This window comes from Anas platyrhynchos, chromosome 7 (genome assembly GCF_047663525.1).
Source record: "Anas platyrhynchos isolate ZD024472 breed Pekin duck chromosome 7, IASCAAS_PekinDuck_T2T, whole genome shotgun sequence".
Classification (NCBI taxonomy): domain Eukaryota; kingdom Metazoa; phylum Chordata; class Aves; order Anseriformes; family Anatidae; genus Anas; species Anas platyrhynchos.
This window is the reverse complement of record NC_092593.1, coordinates 5,049,295-5,069,605: the sequence shown is the minus strand read 5'-3', so window position 1 is coordinate 5,069,605 and position 20,311 is coordinate 5,049,295. Positions and strand designations below refer to the sequence as shown.

Genomic DNA, 20,311 nt, shown 5'->3' with positions numbered 1-20,311 from the left:
GAAGTTATCTTAATATTTTAATAGTTGACAGAGTTGAAAGAGTTGACTCATTTTTTATCCATTACCATTTTTTTTAAATTAAATAGTTAGTGATGAACTCTATTGCCAGTTGTGTCCCTGCCCCTGTACTCCTCCTGAGCTACTAAACAAACTGATTGGTATGAGTCTCCCCTGGTTAATTTTCTTCCATAATGGTGGCAACTTGCAGCTGAGGCCATATGATGTTACAAAATTATTTATGCAATGTTAGCCACTTTTTGGACTCCAGATCCATTTTGTTCTCAGAGAATGCAAATGAGGGAGAAAACTCTGTTGGCTGGGGACAGAGTCCCAAGTCTCAGTCATTTTTCACAACCATGCAAGCTATTGATTTTTTGTTTGTTGATATAATGGATTCCTATGAAATATTCAGCTTTCTAACAAAGTTATTAAATGGAGAAAGCCTACTATAGCAGCTGTATTTTCTGCCATTTTTATGCTATGCTCAAACTCAAAACTCAAACTAGGTTAAAAATGTAACATTTTAATCATTAGTTTATCTGCTATAGCTTAACTTATTTCAAGGACATAACATATATTTCTGGAGAGAAAAATCTCTTTAGGTCGTTGCATCTGATAAGATATTCATTTCCTACCATTTCCTACAATTTCCTACAATGCATTGTATGTTTTTTCCTTTTTATCTGAAGTGAAATGTTCCACCATTACAGACCTGAAACAATGCTTATTGTAATTTACAGGGAATACTATAATGTATTATCAGGAAGAACTGTACCTTTGAAAAAGTTTAAAAGTTAAGTATATTTAATGATGCCTAACATATTTTATTGGCTGTGTTTAACAAAAGGCACTAGGCTGCAGTTGTTTTTGACAAGCATGAAAACATCACAGCATGAGACTGCAAAAGGAATTATGTAGAGAAATTACAAGTGATCCATCTCTCAATGAATTATCCACCTCAATAGCCTGCAGAACTCAGCTACCAATTAACACCTACTTTATTACATGTTGGGATGTACTTAATAACTTTCATGTGTTTATGCACTATTACCTTGACTGATGCCTCTTGTACAATTAGGCATAATTGGCATATCAATATGCAAAAGTTAAAAGGATTAACCCTCTTAAAACTAATGAGCATTTCTGTATCCAGCTGCTAAATGAGACAAAATTAGCATTTTTCACTTTTGGGCAGGATTTTATCATGCAGTTTCTCATTGTTGATATTACCTTGTTACATAACTTTAGTTTGGGGGATAGTATGCTGGACTGTTACAGAGCAAGGGCTCTAAAAAAGTTAAATTAGACATAAATATTCCCTGCTGCATCCCAATAGCCATAGCAGGTACAATATATGTTTACTGGCTGAGAGCTGAAAAGTTGTTTTGTGTTACATTTGTTTAGTAGCTAATTATATAAAAGCGGAGTTTTACTGAGTATATGTCCTTTTACCAAGCAAACTTGGCTCTGATATAATAGACTGAAAGCTTGCCATGCTACTAATTCCCTTTCTATTTCAATTCTTTTCATCTCTTTTTGCCATGCAGAATTTTCTGACTAGATATTGACAGACCGAAAGTGTTTTGGCGTATTTACTTAAATAAGCTTCTTAAAGTTGTTTGCTAACACCCAAACTAAAAGCAAAATTCCTAATGATCCAAATGTTTTCCAATACATGCTTAAAATGCAATGTAATTTGAGTTAAAAGCCCACTGAAATATCAATTGCATGTATAAACTGCATACTGACAGGTCTGAATCTGTGCATGCGCCTTTTGAAGAATTTGGGGGAAAGTATTAGTGGGAGTAGTCTGGCTATCCAAGGGTCTAGAGAGAACAAAGTTCAGCAGATAAGTACACACAAACACTCACACAAATATATATAAATTTAGTGGTCGTGTAATTTCATGGCATACTTTTTCAGTATGCTTATAAACTTTACTTTTGCATTTAAAGGCACACAGACCCCTACTGAAAAATACACATTACCAGTATGCTAAGCAAAGCCAGTTATTTTGTGCTAGGAGGAAAAAAAAAATATATATATCTATCCTGATTTGGAAATTTTCAACTTTGAAGAATCCACCTCTATTTAGATCATTATAGTCCATAAGGTATCCACTGGTCATGCTTATTTTCTATTTTACATTGACTGAATATTTTTGTCCAATCTTCAGAGAGATTTTTTCATTTTTAAAACTAGAAATAGCTGAATAAGGGACTCTATATTACTCTTTCTCCACCCATATTAGGCATGTGCATTATACTATATATTCTATAAATAAATGGGTCAAATCCTCTTTACTCAACTTATGCAAAACCTGACTCCAGTGGATTAAGGCAATCAGCATTTGGCACATTTTGAACAATCAACAGAACTATGTATTTATAAAACATACTTAAAAAAAAAATAAAATAAAATTAACACTCCGGACATAAAGGGCAAAAAAACAGGCACAAATCTAGAAAGATCGCTGGTGATTTATAGAGAAGAAAATACGTAATTTTCTCTAAGGGATTTGTTGTATTCTAAAGCATTTGCTGTGATGCTTGTAAGCACACCTGGGGCTATACTTCTGAAGGTGGACAGATTATTTTCTGCAGTGTGACAAAGAGGGATATGCATCATACATCAGTAGGGCCATATGCACTTGTGCATTTTGTAGTAGTAAAGATGCAAATAGGGGATGCAGAAGCTAACTGATGCAAAAGCGAAATGTAGATTTGTGGGGGTTTTCATTATTTATTTGCTATGGAAATGCTTGAGCATTGTGCAAAGGTTGAAATTGATATTAATGTAGAGTTTAAAGAGCACAAATCATGAAGCTGGACACACACTGTGGTAAGCAAGGGCTCTTTCTGTGCTTAATGTTAGTGTCTGAACCAGCAATGTAAATGAATATTTGCTATTTTCATCTCTTAAACCCCAGGGAAGTGCATTTTGTTTCATTCAGAACAACTTCAAACAATGAAATGTCTTTTTTTATTGGTGTCTATATTAAGAATTAGAGCCTATTTAGACATTCCAAAATGTTAATGTATTAGAGCTTTTTCTTATTAGGTTAAACAGACTGGTAGGTTTATTTATCTCTCTAATACATTATCAGAGGAACAGGAAGCAATCTTCTTTTGTTTCTTACTCCTGTGATCATAGAACACTTGCCAAAGTTATGGCTAGCCAAAAAAGACAGAAATAAAATTGCTAAAAATATAAGCCTTCTGTTTAGCAGAGTTTTTGAGCCATATTTTGAAATTGTAGGGCTCGTACATGTTTACTTCAAATCAAGCTTATAGTCAAGTTTGAGGCTTTGTTTGTATAGATTGTCCTGAAGTAGATCCTGATATTTAATTAAAATGACACTAAATCACATTGAATTGATAAGACTTGGCATCTCAAACAAAGGTAATTGCCCGTATTGGTTTTGTACAAAAATAGAGCTGCTTGGAAAATGTGCAGCCAACACAGACTGTCAACTCCATTTATAGATCAATATGTGAAAACCATTGATCAGGCAGGCATGTGTAACAGTAACACTTTGCATTTATTTGTTGTTTTTATACCATGTTAAGGCTTACAGGATTATCGGCTTCCAAAATATTTTGACTTCCTCATAAATATGTTATCTGTTTAATGTTAATTACAAGACAGACTCCAGCCCTCTTTTAGAGTATTTTCAGTTTCATTGCTATGGGTAGTTTTAGCTGAAATGGATTATTTCAATCTCTGAGAGATCATCACAGCTTCTTTTATAGTATAGTCTATTTAGGGAAAGTTTCTGAGGATTCATTTTTTTCCCAGTTTACTCTTTTTCCTGGAGGAAAAAAACACAAACAAAAAAAAAAAACAACACACAAATCTTGACAAAATATTTCCAGAAGCAGAAAACTTCCTGCTTTCAAAGTTGTGTACAATGGAGGTAGAAGGTGACAAATATTCTCTTTATTGTGTTCTAACAGTGACTGCCCAGGCTTTATTCTCCCCAGATTTTATCATCATGCACTAGTCCATTATTTATGCATCTACTTTTATCACTGTAAGGAAAGAGCTGTGTTCCCTTCAAGGTGTTACACAAATCATATAATAGCACTGGGACTGAAATAGAAAAGTATATGAGCTTCCCATGACTAGCGTGGTAGTTGTTAATAAATGCAAGCTTGCAGTGACGAGCAGATGAGCACTTTGTTCCCCCAAATAATTCAGGGCAGGTAGGAAAGAAATAGATTTGAGGGGGAAAAAAAAAAAAAAAAAAGTTAAAAAAAAAAAAAGAGGCAACCAGAAAACACAAATGGAAAAAAAATATCTGTTGGGTAACATTAGTTGATCTCCTTTCTAGTGCAGGAGAATGAGAAATGAGATGTCATATGTCCCCTTACTTTATTCACACTGGTTTTATACTTTCAAACTCAATATCTAGTTGTGCCTGCAGACCCACTCACTCAGCCCTTGGCTCTTGTTTTCCATCCATTTCTGTCTGTTTTTCCCCACTTGAGGGGCAGGCCTCATGTTTGAAACCATGTTTTAGGGACTGAAAGCAGAATATACATTAGGATATTCTACAGTTCAATTTACCTTCTATAAACAGGTTTCCTCATTGGAGGAATGCAAGTTGTCTCCCAACCGTTTTTCAGGATCCTGTTTTGTCTGCAGGCATTTTTTCAGCTGCATATCAGAGTAAGGCTCAGAATGAAGCCTTTTGTTTTTCTTTTTTTTTTTCTTTTCCTAATATTTCTTATATATAGCTTATGAGAAGATATTCTTTGCTACATATCTGTATTATAGCACTTCAACAGAAAGAAACTTGGCTAGAAAGGAAGTTAATTTTATTGTTAAACTAGCCATTTATTTCTCCTCCAAACATTTTCACTGTACCATTTCAGCTGCATTGCTTGATAGGCAGCATCATAATGAGATCATAGAAAAATGAAATAACCAGCACCTATTTCTTCTTAAAAGCTAGGATAAACTCATTTCAGCTCCATTAAGGGAGTGGTGAATGTAACTGGTTTGGCTTCCTTGTTAAGCCAAACTGAAGTTCAGACGAGTTGGAAATGCTGATTTTGACTTTTACTCAGTGTGACAGAAGGATAGAAAAAGAAAAAAGGTTCAAAAACCTCCAGGTTTTTTCTTTTTTCTTTCTTTCTTTTTTTTTTTTTTTCAATCTTACATTATCTCATGCTGTGAAAATCTTTACTCTATTTACCAAGCACAAATTAGTCTTGCCAAAGGTTCTGAAAGTTTGCTACTTCAGCTTAGATCCTAAAACTTCAAAGAGAGATGCAACTCTACAAATTAGTGTATGTGCTCTGCCATGGCTATTTTAACTTGAAGTTAACTAAATTCGTTTATAATTTAGTACTGATTGAATGCTGCCATAAATGTACATGGGATACATTTTTTAAAGTTAGTCCTCTGATTACTAATTTGAATAAAAAACTCTAACCTTGTTAGCATCTGGACTTATTTCCATAATAACAACCCCTTCAGAACCTACAAAGTAATGAATAATTGACAACAAATGAAATGTTTTGATAGTTGTCGGCACAAAGCATGTTTAATGTTTTGTGTTGCTTCCTAGCTAATTATGTAGATGACACATTTGTCAGACCTTGACTGCCATTAGAAACGTGTTTCCAGAGGGGAGAAAAACAGGCTATTCATAGAGTAATTAACTAGAATGCTCAATGACCTGTGAGAGATTCAAATGGCTGCCAGTTCAGACATTGTTTTGTTACAGAAGCAGAGGGGTAATTAAAATTCCAAATTACAGTGCTATGATGAAGCATTTGTTTGTTGACAGTATACTCTTACTCTAGTTTGTTAATTCTTTTTTAAATTGCTTCTAATCCATTTTATAGCTTTAGGAGCTCCGTCTTTGAATTTACCGACAACTAATATTATGGCAAATTGTTCTTCAGCGGAGCTCTGCGGGCTTGGGGAGCACAAGGTGGGTGGGATGGCGTAGCTGTGCTTTCCCTGAACCGACACACCATGTGCTATCACCCAGACGTGGCCAACGCGGCACATCTTGTGAAATGGTACATTTGTAACGCCGCACTGGGGGAGAAGTCTGGTTACGTGAAGAAGGAGTAATGGTAATCAAACAAATTGAGGAAAGCATCCCGAGATGTTGGAGGGAAAGAGCTGATGGGGCCAGTAGGTGAGCACTTTGGGATGCTGGATTCAGGGCAGAGCACTGCAGGCCGACCAGCTGCATGGAGAAACCAGGCCCCAAAAGTGAAGGACGAATCGTTTCCTAAGAGTCACCCATGTCTTTTCCAGCACCCTTCGCAGGCAGCAGTGGACGTGACAGGACGAGGCGTCCACTCCCGCAGGAACGGGGGCTCTGCGAGTGCAAAGTGTTAAAGCTCCCCGAACAATGAGCTAAACGCGAGCCCGAGTGGAATATTTATTTACTTTGCCAAAAGTGAGAAAGCGGTTTTGTTAAAGAGATCTGACAGAAGTAACATGGTGTTTGATGCAGGGGAGCTGACAGCGGCATGGAGTGAGCGCTGATTATCCTGAAGACACTGTCAGCTAGGATTGATTTCCACTTTCTCCGTTTATGTAACGGTTCCTGTAATACAGCTGACCCCAAATCACGTTACCTTGTCATTTCTCTGCATGGATCAAGAAGAGATGAGCTGAAAATAGCTAGGCACTGACCTTGAACTTGCCAGAAAAGCGAGAAGTGACAGCGGGGGGTTGCGGCACGGTCCCCGCACGGAGGCGGGCGGCTGCTCTGCGGCAGAGGCAGCACAAGGGGGCAGAGCAGCACCAGGGATCCCAGGTGAAGCAGGAGCCGGCAGCTGATGCTACCGAAGCACGAGTCCAGGCCAAATGGCTTTTTTTTTTTTTTTTTTTTTTTTTTTAATTGGAGGGATGCTAGAAGGAAAAGAGCTGCTGACTCCAAAATCTTGACTCTCCCATCATCTGTCGCTTGGAAAATAGGAATATTCGAGGCGATTCTTAATAGTGAAATAACTTCCCAACTGAGGGCATTGCTAGGAAGTTTTGCATCCTTTTCATGAATACCTCTCCATCATTTTCCTAGGAGCTAGTGAGAGAATGAAACATTTCTATTATCATTAATAGAGTTGTCTATGATTTGAGGGATGCTTGACAGGATCAGTGTGTTCCTCAAAGCCTACAGATCCCTTTGAGTTTCACAGAGAACATGATGTAAATATTTAAATATATATATATATATTAAGCCTGATAGAAAAAACTAAAAACTAAAAATAAATAAATAAATAAATAAAAAAGTTTCTACAGCTATGACATTTCTCTCTTTTCTAATGTATGCCCTCAGGAGGGAAAAAGTCAGTTGTGAAAATATTATTTTATTTACCATCTAAAAACATGCTCTACTTTCGTTTTGTATTTTCTTGTCATTTGTTCTTGCCTCTCAGCAGCCCTTTCTGTCTTTGGTGCTTGTAGTGGCTGTGGAGACAGGACGACGTGGATTTCGGGGTGTCACTGCAGGTGTGAGAGCTCAGGGCATGACCAGGAACCCCATAGCCACCCTGTAAGTTAGCCAGACTCAGTTTCCACCTTCATTTCCTTTAATTTGGCAACACCAGGACAGGTGTGCCTGCTGGAAAGGGGATGACAGTCAGTTCAACAAAGGCCTTGCTTCTCTGCCTATCATCTGGTGGGTCCCTTAAACACTGGCCTTTTCACCCAGCAAGGGGCAGAGTCTTCCTGTCAGGACACACAGGGAAAGACAAAGTGCAAATAGTTTGTTCTTCTTTTGAAATTATTGACGTTTTTCTGTATTGTGTGGAATAAAGATGGAAATTTATGGTAAGGTCAGGTTTTGGCCACATCACATATGTCTTGTTTCAGAGCAGTTGCAGACAGGCATTGTTTCTTGGTGGTACCTGGTGTCTGGGGCTGCGTATGGAGGAAAAAAGGAAAATGCATCCCTCCCCTTCATTCTTTCCATCAAAAAATATGCAAAAATTATGAATTTGATACTAAATGAGGTGAACTGGAGCAGCTCCAAATGTTTATCTCCCTTATGTCTTAGTTTGCTCAAAGCCAAAGGACAATCATGGGATTGTATTAAGAGCTTGGAGCTCAAAATTTGCTTGTTCCAAACTCTGCCAAATAAGGCTTTTGGTTTGTCCTGGTAAGTAAACTGGGGAGAATATGAAAACCTAGACATGAGATTTTAAATAGTCAGAAAATAATATTTTCTGAATAATATTACTTTCTGTAATTTAATTTTTAATTTAAATTGAAATAATCTCATTGCTTTTGTGTCTTCATTATTTCATATGCCATACCACATATCCTCATTGTTTGTTTGCTTGTTTAGTAGGAAAAACTTGTTTCCTGTATCTGTTCTGAATGTGCTTTCAGGCTTTTAGTTTTTCTAGTATGCTATCCTGTAAATAGTGACTCTCAAATATACAGATTGTTAATGATACTGAAGTTACCACCCTGATGTTAAATGTCCCAAAGCATCATGCTCGAGTGCGTGCAGGGAAGAGCACTGATGCTGGTGAAATGACTAGAAAGAAGACATACGAGGAGTGACTGAGGGAATTGGGATTGTTTAGTCTGGAGAAAAAAATAGCTAGGGAGAGGAGACCTCACTGCTCTCTACAACTACCTGAAAGGAGGTTGCAGCAAGGAAGGGTGTAGGTCTCCTTTCTCAGGTGACAAGTGATAGGACACGAGGAAATGGCCTCGGGTTGCACCAGGGGAGGTTAAGATTGGACATTAGGAATAATTTCTTCATGAAGAAGGAGGTCAAGCACTGGAACTGGCTGCCCAAGGAAACAGTATAATCCCCATTCCTGGAAGGATTTAAGAGATGTGGGGATGTGGCACTGAGGGACATGGTTTAGTGATGGGACTCGGTCGGTCAGGTTGGTGGTTGCACTTGGTGATCTTGAGGGTCTTTTCCAAACTAGATGATTCTGTGATTTTGTGAAAGCTACATGTTTTTGCTACAAGTGTGAGAGACCAACATGCCATGATGTTAGAGAGAGATCATTTTATATACTTATTATTTCACTTGGCCCCCATGATAGACTTCTCTTGTATTTATTCATTTCAACCAAGTGGAGAAGGAGCTGATCTAGAACTTTCAATGTTTCTCCCAATCCCAAGCTATTTGTTGGACTGACAAGAGATTTTTAGTCCTTTCTTCTGTTTCTGTACCCACAAAACAGAATTGAGGATGATGTTTATCTCCTTTGCACACTTTCCCAAGTCTGCCTCAGAGCTGGGTTGACTGTTATGTTTCAATCATGCTCATTATGTAGATAATTTTGTTCTCATCATATTAACTCTATTAATTGAAATAGAATTATTCCACAATTATAGCTAGTGTAACTGAGAGGGGAACTTGGCCCCAGGCCCTGTACATTTTCCTTATCTATATTCTCTGTGCTTAACTATTTCACTATTTTTTCATTAAAAAAAAAAAAAAAAAAAGTCTTTTGGCTTCTTCATTAATCGGTTCTGTTCCCTTGATTCTATACCCATGTGCTTTTAGGCTGCATTGTTTCTCCCAGGCTTTTCATGTTTTATAATATATATTTCAAAACGTATAGTTAGAAGTATTGTTTAAAAGAGTCTCTTTGGCAATATGTGTCCGCAGACACTGACAAGGAACATAAGCTGTGGAATTATATTCCTCTTCCACTATTTTTATTAAGTACTGTATTACAGCTAAATTGTGGCATCTAACACACTTCCTTTCAAAATGCCATAAGATTTGAAATATGTAGGTACTGAAACTGAGCTGATATCAAACTTCCTATAGCTTGTCTTGGGCACCTGACCCGCACAGTTTCCCACAGGGTAAAAGTAAGCTCCATTTCTTTAAATTTCCAATGAGAAGGGACATGTGTCTCCTTGCATTGAGTTACATTATATCACACCATGTGACGCAAAGTGACCCGATGCAACATGACAGGAGAGGTAAAGAACCATTTTTTTCATCTTTTATTACTGCGCTGAAATAATTGCACTACAGATGCAACAAAATGGGGATCAAGTTATTTTGCACATGCCCTAAATACATGTGCTATTGCACAACATAGGGACATGCACACTAAATGTTGTTTAATACACTCAGAAGAGATTTTAAAACAAACACCGGAGTGTCCTTGTTAGGCAATGTGCCTATTCTTAGACAAACAGTTGACAGCAGCATTCTCCTGCCCTAAATCAGATCAAATCCCCTTTGAAGCCAGTGGTTCTTTTGCAGGAAAAAGAAATGTAGGATCAGATCCAGTCATGTTAACACAGCAGTATTTTATTTTCTGTTTGATTTCTTGTTTGGTGAGATTCATGTCCTTAGTGGAAGCAGGTGCTGATCATCTGTGATTGTGTGTTTATGGCTGTGTGTGCATACACACACAGCAATTTCACATCCATGGCAAAACTGAAATTCAAGCCTTGCCCTTCAGAGGGCCCAAGACCCTACACCTTGAGAGAAAGAAGGAACTTGGCTGCTCAGTGTACAGCCTGTGGGGAAAAATATTTTTTTTTCTTTGCTTTTCAGTAATACATTGCTGAATATGACTAAACTTTAGAAACAGCTATGCTCTTCTTTTCCTGTTTATTGTCTGTCTAAGCTGCCACGTACTCTGAAAGTTACAGTAAAAATTTGCATTTAGGAGTACAGCTGAAACACAAACCCAGCAAAAATGCACTATCCTTTCTAATCTCTGAATCTTCCCCCAGTTTTGGAATCAAATTTGAAAGGTTGTGAAATACTCTATCCCATTTTCCCTCACTTTCCTCTCCCAGAGCTCTGCAAGAAAGATTGTTTTCCTGGATCTTCCATCCATGGCCAGCAATGGAAGCACTGCAGCTGTGATGAGCGAATCTGTTCTCATGACATTTGTAGCCCCAAGGCAGGTAGAAAACCCAGAGAAGCATCCAAACTTCTGTGTGTTTATTTGGACCAAACCTGGGTTTTCAACCAACTGAGCTTTACATCAGCAGTTCTGTTATCCTTAAGAGCTCATTCTTCTTGACTGTGAATCTGAAGTCAGACTTGTACTTTATAATCTCATTACACAAAAAACAAAAACAACAACAAAAACAAACAAACAAAAAAAAAAACCAACAATGTTTAAAAATTAAAGTGCCAGGTGCCAACTCTTTTCAGTAGTTGGCTACTTCAACTTTGAGCTTTCCATTTTTTATCAGCAAATGATAAACAGAAAATTCACTGCTCCCAGTTTAGATCTTTCTCAAAATTAAAGTGTAAATCTAAAGTGGCCACCTGTAAGCACTAAAACCTGAAGACACTTGGACACAAGTTAAACAAATTGTTTTTAAAAACTGCCAATTGGTTGCATCAGGTTTTAAGAATAACTTTGCAGGGACGATCCAAAATTTGTTTTAACCTTTTCAATACTGACTTTTTTTTTTTTTTTGGTTGGGGGGGTGGGGAAGGCAACTATATTTTTACTTATTTGTTTTAGTCAAGAAAGTGAAGAGCTGTGAAAAGAAATAACATGCCTATAGACAAGCTATTACAGGAGAATAAAGGTGACAGTACCATGAACATCTCAAAAACATGGGAAAGGTTGGGACAGTGGGGTTTTGGTGTTGAAAAACACGGAGTAGGCAGGGAGTTGAAGAACCCAGAGGTGGATGGGTTGTAGAGCTTAGGGATATGGTTTAGTGGGGACTGTTAGTGTTAGGTCAGAGGTTGGACTCGATGATCTTGAGGTCTCTTCCAACCTAGAAATTCTGTGATTCTGTGATGGGTGGGCTGGGAGAAGCTGGGTGGTGAAGCTGAATTTACTTCAGCTGTGTGGAGTTGTGGGCTTTGGCTGGGTGAAGGGTTGTTCTCCTGGTCTGCAGTGCTGGTGTTTTGCTGGTTTTCTGGGTGATGAAGCTGAATTTACTTCAGCTGTGTGGAGTTGTGGGCTTTGGCTGGGTGAAGGGTTGTTCTCCTGGTCTGCAGTGCTGGTGTTTTGCTGGTTTTCTGGGAGGGTTCTGGTCCTTGTCTTAGAGGTGTGAGTTAAGAAGGAGCTTTTCATCTCTCCTGTGGTTCAGCTGAAAGCTATGCAATGCGTGTTCAGGTAAGCATGGATTTCTATGTATGGTAGTTTGCAGAGCATCTTTAATTAAACTGAATTTGGCCAAAACTCCTAGCCCTCCAGTCTTGTGGGTCATATGAGCTTTATGGTGATTTAAACAAGAGAGACTCCCCAATATACCCTGAGCATTTTATGTGCCCACACACCAACAGACCCTTAAAAACTGCTGTTTTCTGGAAATCTTGTTTTTATTTTTTTCATGTAAATTTCTTCAAGGTTTTATTGCAGATGAGCCTGATTACATGAAAATTTACCTTTAAAATACTTCCTACTTATCACACAGTTTCCTTACCTAGAAAATCCCAGCGCAGCCACTGCTAATGCTTGATAAGATTTGTACCTGGTAAATTCTAAATTACATTAATGCACAAAGCCAGCGATGCCAGGCTCCCTATTGTTACAGTTATTAAAGCTGTAACTGAAATGATATCTCTCATATTGATCTTCAGCGAGCAGCTCTTATCCAGAAGCTTTGTTTCACATTAAAGACACTAATGATTGTCTCCACAAAATGAGCAGCTTAATAGTTAGAAAAAGTTAAATGGAAAAAAGAAAAAAACTTTGATAGCCACCTTTGATAGCTCTTCATTCCAACATCTCTCATAGCCACAAAGTGCAAGCCAAGCATTAATAGACCTTTTAATAAAATGACTTAAAAGAAATCAATGGGATTTCTCACAAAGCCTAATTTCCAGCAAGATATATTATTTAAATGTTTGTATTCCTTTTGAACAGCTCATGTCCTCCCATAGCTGCCAGAATTCTTCCTGGAATTTCTCAGGGTATCTTCTTAGTGTGTTCACTCATTACTTTTTAATTTATTATAATTATTATTTATTACCTTACAGAGATTTAAAAAAAAAAAAAAAAAAAAAAGAAAATATATGTCCTGTAGTCTTCCAAGGCTGAAAAAATTGGAGAGAGATCTGGAGAGAGAGAAACCATTGCGAATATTTATTTGTGGGGAAGGGGGAAGTCAAGTTAGATGTGTACCAACTAGGAGACTTTTTAGGGCAGCCAAAGGTGGACTTCAAAAAATCTTTTCCATCCTTATCTTCAAGTAAAAATAGCAATGTCCTATCAGTATGTCTGTCCAGCTGTCATTGTCTATGGGTGGTGGTCTCTGGTAGAAAGATTTGTGTGTTCAAAATTCCCAAAATGTCTTTGTCACATTTTATTTGATTTCTGATCACTGGATGAAGAGAGCAGAATGTTATTAACAAGATAAAGACCTGTAACACCTCAGGAGTTGATTAAAGTTGGAATTTAGGGGTGAAGAGAATATTCAATTTTTTTTTAACTTTTTTTAACTTTTTTTTTTTTAATCTATTTTCTTGGGACTTCTGGGTAGGTTTTCTATTAGTTTTTACTTTGTTTGTTTTGGCTTATGGTGAAGAGCAGCTGTTGATTTTCTTTTTGGATTTAACTAGATTTTTCTTTTTTCCCTCATTTTGGCAACATCAGCCAGAATGCAAGATAGGTATTTCCATCATTTCATGTAATAAAAGCAGGGAAATACATGTGAAATTTTTCTGTTCTGTGATCTCATTTATTGCATTTGATATGTGATGTGTATCTATTGGTATCAAAGGGAAGAGTTTGTTTTGTTTTTCTCTCTCATGACCAACCAGCAGAAAACCACAAATTGTTCTATCCAACTTCTTTGGGAAGGCCAATTCCTATTTACTATTTTACATAAACAGGGATGTAGTATGCTAGTAAGGTAGAACCTGAGGTATCAAATCAATTTGCGCTACTACAGGCAGTAGTTAAACAGAGGTGATACCCTTCGTGGGATGGCTTTTCTCTGCTAAGTTCCACTCAATCTACAGTAACAATTAGGTCAAATCCTTCCTGTGTTGCACGTTCATAAAATAAATCAGGAAGTAAAAAATAAAAAGGAGAGTATTGTGTTGAAGAGAAGAAGGGTAAAGAAAAAAGTACAGAACAGTGGGCTACACTGGGTTCTGCAGCCAGAAAAGAGCATTTACCTTGTCCCTGAGTATCACGTGCATCCTGGGTGCTCAGCCCATATTTCTACTGTGTTTTTCCCAGGCTCCAGAGGAAAAGCCTGGATTAAGCTAATGCAGGGACATGTTTTGGCCGCTTATTATTTATTACAATTTTAGTTCCAGGTTTCAAAAACAATTAGGGAAACTGCTTAATAGGAAAATGACTCTAATTACTTGTTAATTGAGGTTATCTGCTTCATATTATTCAAAACATAAATTGTGTTGACACTTGTATCCAGATATGATTACTTAATAAACAGACTGAAGATGCATCATGAATTCATGCACCCCCAAAAAGGTATTTTATTTTTCAGCTATGATTTGCTCATCCAAAAGATGTAAAAAATGAAGCATTTTCATTAAGCTTGGTTATACAATGTTAATTCCAAAATATAAATTATACATTTCAAATAGTCAAAAGGTGAAGTACTGATATTTTTTAAAGTTAAAAGGTTTATTAAGCTTATGTGAAATATGTTAAGGCAAGGGTATGCCTACAAGATGAAACAGGGTCCTGTAAAACATGGTGTTACCTCCTAAATAAATAATTTAGATGATCAGGTAACTTATTCATAAACAAAACATCTGGGTTCAAATAACCTACTAATGTTAACACTTGCTATATTAATGTTTACTTCTGTATGGTTTGGGGGATCTACAAAAAGAGGAGTGCTATTTTTATGAAGAATAAATTTATTTTGGGGGAGAGAGAGGAATCTGAAAAAATGTTATATTTTCTAGAGCAAAATAATTCTACGGTGTGAGAATAAAAGCAAAGTATCCACTTTTCCTCACACATTAGTTAGCTCTGGAATCTCTAATTTTATTATTATTTTTTTAACACAAATATAGAATCCCTATTTTTTGAAGAACTCTTATGAAGTAGATTTCATAATAACTGTACAGCTAATGACACTGAAGATCATGATTCCACACCAACAAAACCTGAGCACTTGCAGCCGTATCTGAGGGCAGTCAACCCTTTTCAAAGTGATTTTTTTTTTCATTATTATCTTTTGGCAAATACAGGTTGTGATCACCCTAAGTTCCTTATGAAAACAAAAATGTTTATTGCAGAAAAAAAAAAAAATCAATATGTAAAGCTTAAAGGTAAGATTTTTAAGTTAATGACATAACTGGAGAACCTGTTGACAAAAGTCATTTCGCATGCTTTTCACCCTCAATTTTCTCTGTTGGAAATTAAAGAAAGACCTTTCTTCAGGTACGGAAGCCCTGATTTCAGGCCAGGACTCCATTTCTGTGTCTGTAGCTTGGGACTATTAAATGCTGAGGTGTTTCTGGAGATGTGCGTCTCCACAAGCCACAACGGTCCGGCATGATATTGCAGATAAAAGGGGGCTGTTTGCAAGCTTCTCAGAATTATTTATTCCTTAATATGTAAAAATAACTCTATCAATATGATATATTTTTTTTTTTTGGTCTTGTATTTTCCTTGGCTAAGTACCTTTTTAAGGCTTTTTCTATACAAACAGTATTGCTTTCTTCTACTTTGGGTTTTGCTAAGGAACAAGGGAGATCTGCAATGCCCATGAAGATGGAAGTTTTAGAGCTGTGTTTGTGGCCATTAATTTTCTCTTCTATGATATTTTTCCCATTTTCCCTCTGTTTGACATTGAGCCTAAGCTTTGTTCCTGACTCGTAGCCTATGGCAGTGGAATGGGGAGATGAGACATCACGGAGATGTGGAGCACACATAAAAAGGGAAGATGTGTAAAAACTGAAATGACATGGCAGCTGAAGCAGCTTGTTGCTCAGCTTGGTTGCATGTTTGAGTGGAGAAAGCGAGGTAAATTGTGATATGTAAGAGAATAACACTCGACAGGGTGTATGGTTGTAAGGTATATGGATGCTCAATCATGTGGTGAGGCAGAAGGCTAAAGGACAAGCGCCTTCAGTAGCCTCACAGTCTGTGGATATCCGTGTGACCTACAAAACAGAGGGTGTTACACTCAGAAAAATATCACTTACAAAGCATATGCAAGCAATTTTAAGGAAAATCCATCTATACCATTTGACTACTTATTAATCTTTCAGTAATTATCATAGAAAAAAAAAGTTCAGAGGAAAAAAATCCTCAAAATCACATATTTATGTGTGCATCTGCACAATAAATAGACGAATTTGCACAGTAGTATGTACACAACCAACCACTTCCAACCCTAACAGGTTATGCTTAAGCATCTATTAGAATTATGTGTGCCCTTATGCTAATTTTTTTCTGAACATTTGCATCAAGCTCGATATCTGTGCATGAATGTGCTGGTGTAATAGAGCTGACAATCTTTAAATCCGGAGCAGGGTGTTTTTAGGTCAGTCTCCATTTATTGGATTTGGAATATCTGAGTGGTGAAGAATATGGCCCATTGTATGCTGATGTTAGAACATTTTAACATGTTTATTCAGAGCGTTGTTTAAATTTTGATACTTCTGGAGCCACATAGAAAATAGTTTGAAAATCAGTTTCTATGGCAATAGGTAATAAATTATGAAGGAATTATAATTTAGGGAGATTTGTCTTCCATTGTGTTCCATTTTGGTGCACACATACTTAAAATTGCAAGAAGATATAAGCAGATATTTTAAAAATTGGCATGAGACAGAGTGCCAGCTTGCTTCTGCCTTTCTGAAAGTATGTGCACCTGTATATATGAGACTTAAATTATTTCATTTTTGATTTGGCAACTTTCCTTGCAGATAAAGAGACAATTACATAAAATGCAGAGCACTGCAAAATCAATTTCATTATTTCAGCATGTGGAAATTTTACATTCCAGGTAGTTCTGTTTGTTCTTTAAAACACCATGATGTGCATTCACTGTTTTATAAATCTATAGTCACTGAGTTTAGGTAATAACACTGAGATATATTGATAAATTGAGCATTTTTTGTACTGGCACCTGCTAGAGAAAGAGACAGGCTCTTTACACAGTGAAAAGCAGCCAAATGCTAAACAGAATAGAAAATCTTCACCCTGGATATTTTATCACAGAAGGGAATCCCACAACTGCTGGACCAAACTGATGCCTTTCTTATGTCCTGGAATTTTCCAAATTCTAGTTCTGACCTCTTAGGAGTGCAATAACTTCTAGAAATTTGCTTTTATGTCTAATTTTAAGTTCTTAATGACAGGACTGTTACAGGCATGCTATAATGGCGATGCAGCTATTAATAGTGATGCAGCAAAGACAGGAACAGTCATTATATATTTGTTTGTTTTGAATAGCAATTCAGTTACAAGAAACAGATTATGAGCTTTCTGAGATATTAATGACTTTAAATATATTGGATGACATCAAGCAGTGATGCTATTGTTAGAAAAAAATAGCAGAATATAGCAAAACTTTAGGAAACTTAAATATCATGCTAGAGCCTGAAAGAGTTTTCTGAGGTGATCTTTGCCTGTTGATTTCAATCTTAAATAAATATTGGATTGTCATGGATATTATGAGAGGTTCAAAAAGGGTTTGTTTATTTTCCTAATACTTAAAAAAAAAAAAAAAAAAAAAAAAAAAAGTGTAATGACTTAGAAAATGTGGGCAGGTTAGCCTTACACAGTTCCAGATTAATGGGAAAACTGTTGCAGAGTTTAAATAAAAAGAAATTAAGTATATTCCTAACTTAATGTCATTCGCCATATTTCAATGAAAAAAATCAAGCAAAAATAGGGGCATTATTTTTTGTTACAAGTCTCATCGAAAATGGCAACCATATTTATGAAGTATACTGAAAGTTTGTAAGTCATTTGACTTAATAGTACATGACATTCTGATTAAATATTAGCTATGTGCTGTATCAGTGAAGCACACGTTAAATGGATTAAGAACTGATTAATTTACACGTTTCAGAAAGTAGTCCCTGGAGAATCATCATCAACTGGGTGGATTTTTAGAGTTGATCTCAAGGGACTGGTACTAAGCCTGACACTAATCACTCTTTTTATCTATGGTATGGAAGTAAATAGAACAGTTCTAATAAAATTTTAAAATAAAGCCAAGACTGATGGACTGGCAAATAGGGCTGGGTAAAGGCACTTGTGGAGAGTATCTGGATTGTTTAATGGATGAAAGTGCATTTTAATTTATCCAAACATAAGTATATATGGGAAACATAGGCCATCCTGTTTCTAGAACAAGGAACCATAATACATGTATGAGGTTTTACTGCAAAATGTAGCTTCTATGGGTGTTTCTGTGAAAGACATTGACCTCTCAGTGTGATAAAGATTGGTGACAGCAAATGTTCTTTTCTGTTAACCATGCTGATGAAAAGGAATCTAGAATACTCATACTAGAATAATGGAGACTGCAAGGAAGAGGCAAAAAAGGGGTATTGGAAGTTGGGAAAAAATAATAAATAAATTACCAATGAAGAACCTACAGGCTGTTTAATTTACCTGAAAGAAATTAAAAGTCAAATTGACTTCCTTCTTACCTACATGCAGGGACAGTGCTGGATACGAAAGGATTCTTTAATGTAGCACAAAAAGACAATAAAAATGTAATCTCTGGAAGCTGGAACCCCTCCCCAAAATAAAATGAGAGTTGCAGTATGTTCTTACATTTTGCAAAGATAAGTGGGAAGTTATCAATTGGTAAATTCCTCAATTCGTTGAAATGTGTGTTAGTGACTTCACTGACAGGGTGGTTTATATGTATTTATATTTATGGACTGAAATATGCAGTCAACTTTCTGTTTCCATGAACCACCACAGTTTCTAATATCATTTGACTCATTTGGTTTGTTGAGGTGTTTTTTCTTTTGCAATAAGTCTGGCAACTCTGGGCACCCCTCCCAGAATATACCTTTATACACCGCCTGCCTTTTGGATGGTAGCAGATGATTCTTGTTTGGTTTTGTAGAGGGTTTTCTATTGTGTGTAAGGTAGGTTACTTCTCTATCAGAACAGAATAAGGAAAATCAAATCAGGGGCAATTTCCAGTCTGTCTAGACGCTTCAGAAGTTTCAAACTGGATAATTCCATTTCTTCTTTTCTTTATCTTCTGTATTACTGTTATGTGATTTGCTGTCAGTGTAATGCCACAAGACTAAAACCAGGAGATTCAGTATGCTTAGATCAGAAATACGCGCTTTTCTCTTTCTCTTGCACATTAACTTTGCTACACGGACCAATTTGTAGAATAAGCATGAGTGTGTAGTATCACTTGAAATGTTTCTTGGCCTATGAAGGGAAAATAATAAAATAATACTTAGGCAATGTGGACAATAGTGTTTTACAATTATAGTTCTTTGTTTGGTGAAACACAAGTGGATGACTTTATTAAACAGGCTACAAAAAAACAACAGATGTACTTATACAAATATTTGAGGAATTCATTTTGTAATTTTGGTGTGTGCGTATATATATATATTTTTTTTTAATTAACTTTTGCATTATTGTATGTCTAGTCCATCAGCAGTTCTTGGCAAGAGAGCTAGGATATTAATTTTGCCTGAGAGGAAGGTAAATTGCATGTAGAGAATCCCAGTGCTGAGTAACTGTTAGCAATCTATTAACAATCATTGCTAATCACTGTTGTTCTACCTGGTTTGCTGCAAGGTTGTCATTAAGAGTAAAAGTGAGAAAGCTCAAAGGAAAAAGAAGAAAGACTTCAGATATTTTCTTTTTTTCTTTTTTTTCTTTTTTTTTCTTTTTTTTTTCTACCAAAATATGATGATGTCACATAGAATAGGAAGGAGTCATCCTGCTAATTGACCTCTGTAAAATTGCCCATTTGCTTAAAAAGCTACTTGAAACGGATCAGTTATTATTTTGATTACTCTATTTCTCTCATGTTAGTGATTATAATGGCACCTGGGAAAATCTGCTTGAAAACTTTGTTTCATTCTTTCTTCAAGTGCAATGTACTTTGGTTTTCTGAACAAAGCTGATAAGTAATACTGACTTTTTTCAAGAGAGATTACCGTTTTTGATGATATCAGAAAACAGAGGTGGAAAAACATTCACAAGCTTACTTAGGTTATTAGTGCAGAGGGAAGCAGGAGCAGGTGGCAAACTGGATGGCCATCTAGATGTTATCAAGCTGACAGGTATCCAAGTGATTGTGTGTTACAGCCTCTAATTTTGATCTCTGAATAGCTTTTAATAAGATTTAATTATGGGCTTTTTAGTCGTGAGCTGTGTTTGAAGATGTTCCTTCCAATCACATTAAAAATATACTTTGCAGAAATTCTTGTACTGAC

At 36.5% G+C, this 20,311-nt stretch overlaps 1 protein-coding gene across 4 annotated transcripts in view; it reads left to right on the top strand.

Moving 5' to 3' along the window:
• ARHGAP15 (Rho GTPase activating protein 15) overlaps positions 1-20,311 on the top strand; it is a 332,166-nt gene that overhangs the window by 18,545 nt on the left and 293,310 nt on the right. The window contains exon 1 of one of the 4 annotated variants that reach the window (XM_038182040.2): positions 11,838-12,059. The exons of the other annotated variants lie outside the window; for them this stretch is intronic. Within the exon in view, the coding sequence (XP_038037968.1) occupies positions 12,048-12,059 (12 nt within the window). The 5' untranslated portion in view covers positions 11,838-12,047. Of the gene's footprint in view, positions 1-11,837; positions 12,060-20,311 lie in introns of those variants that run through there. 4 annotated transcript variants of the gene reach the window in all.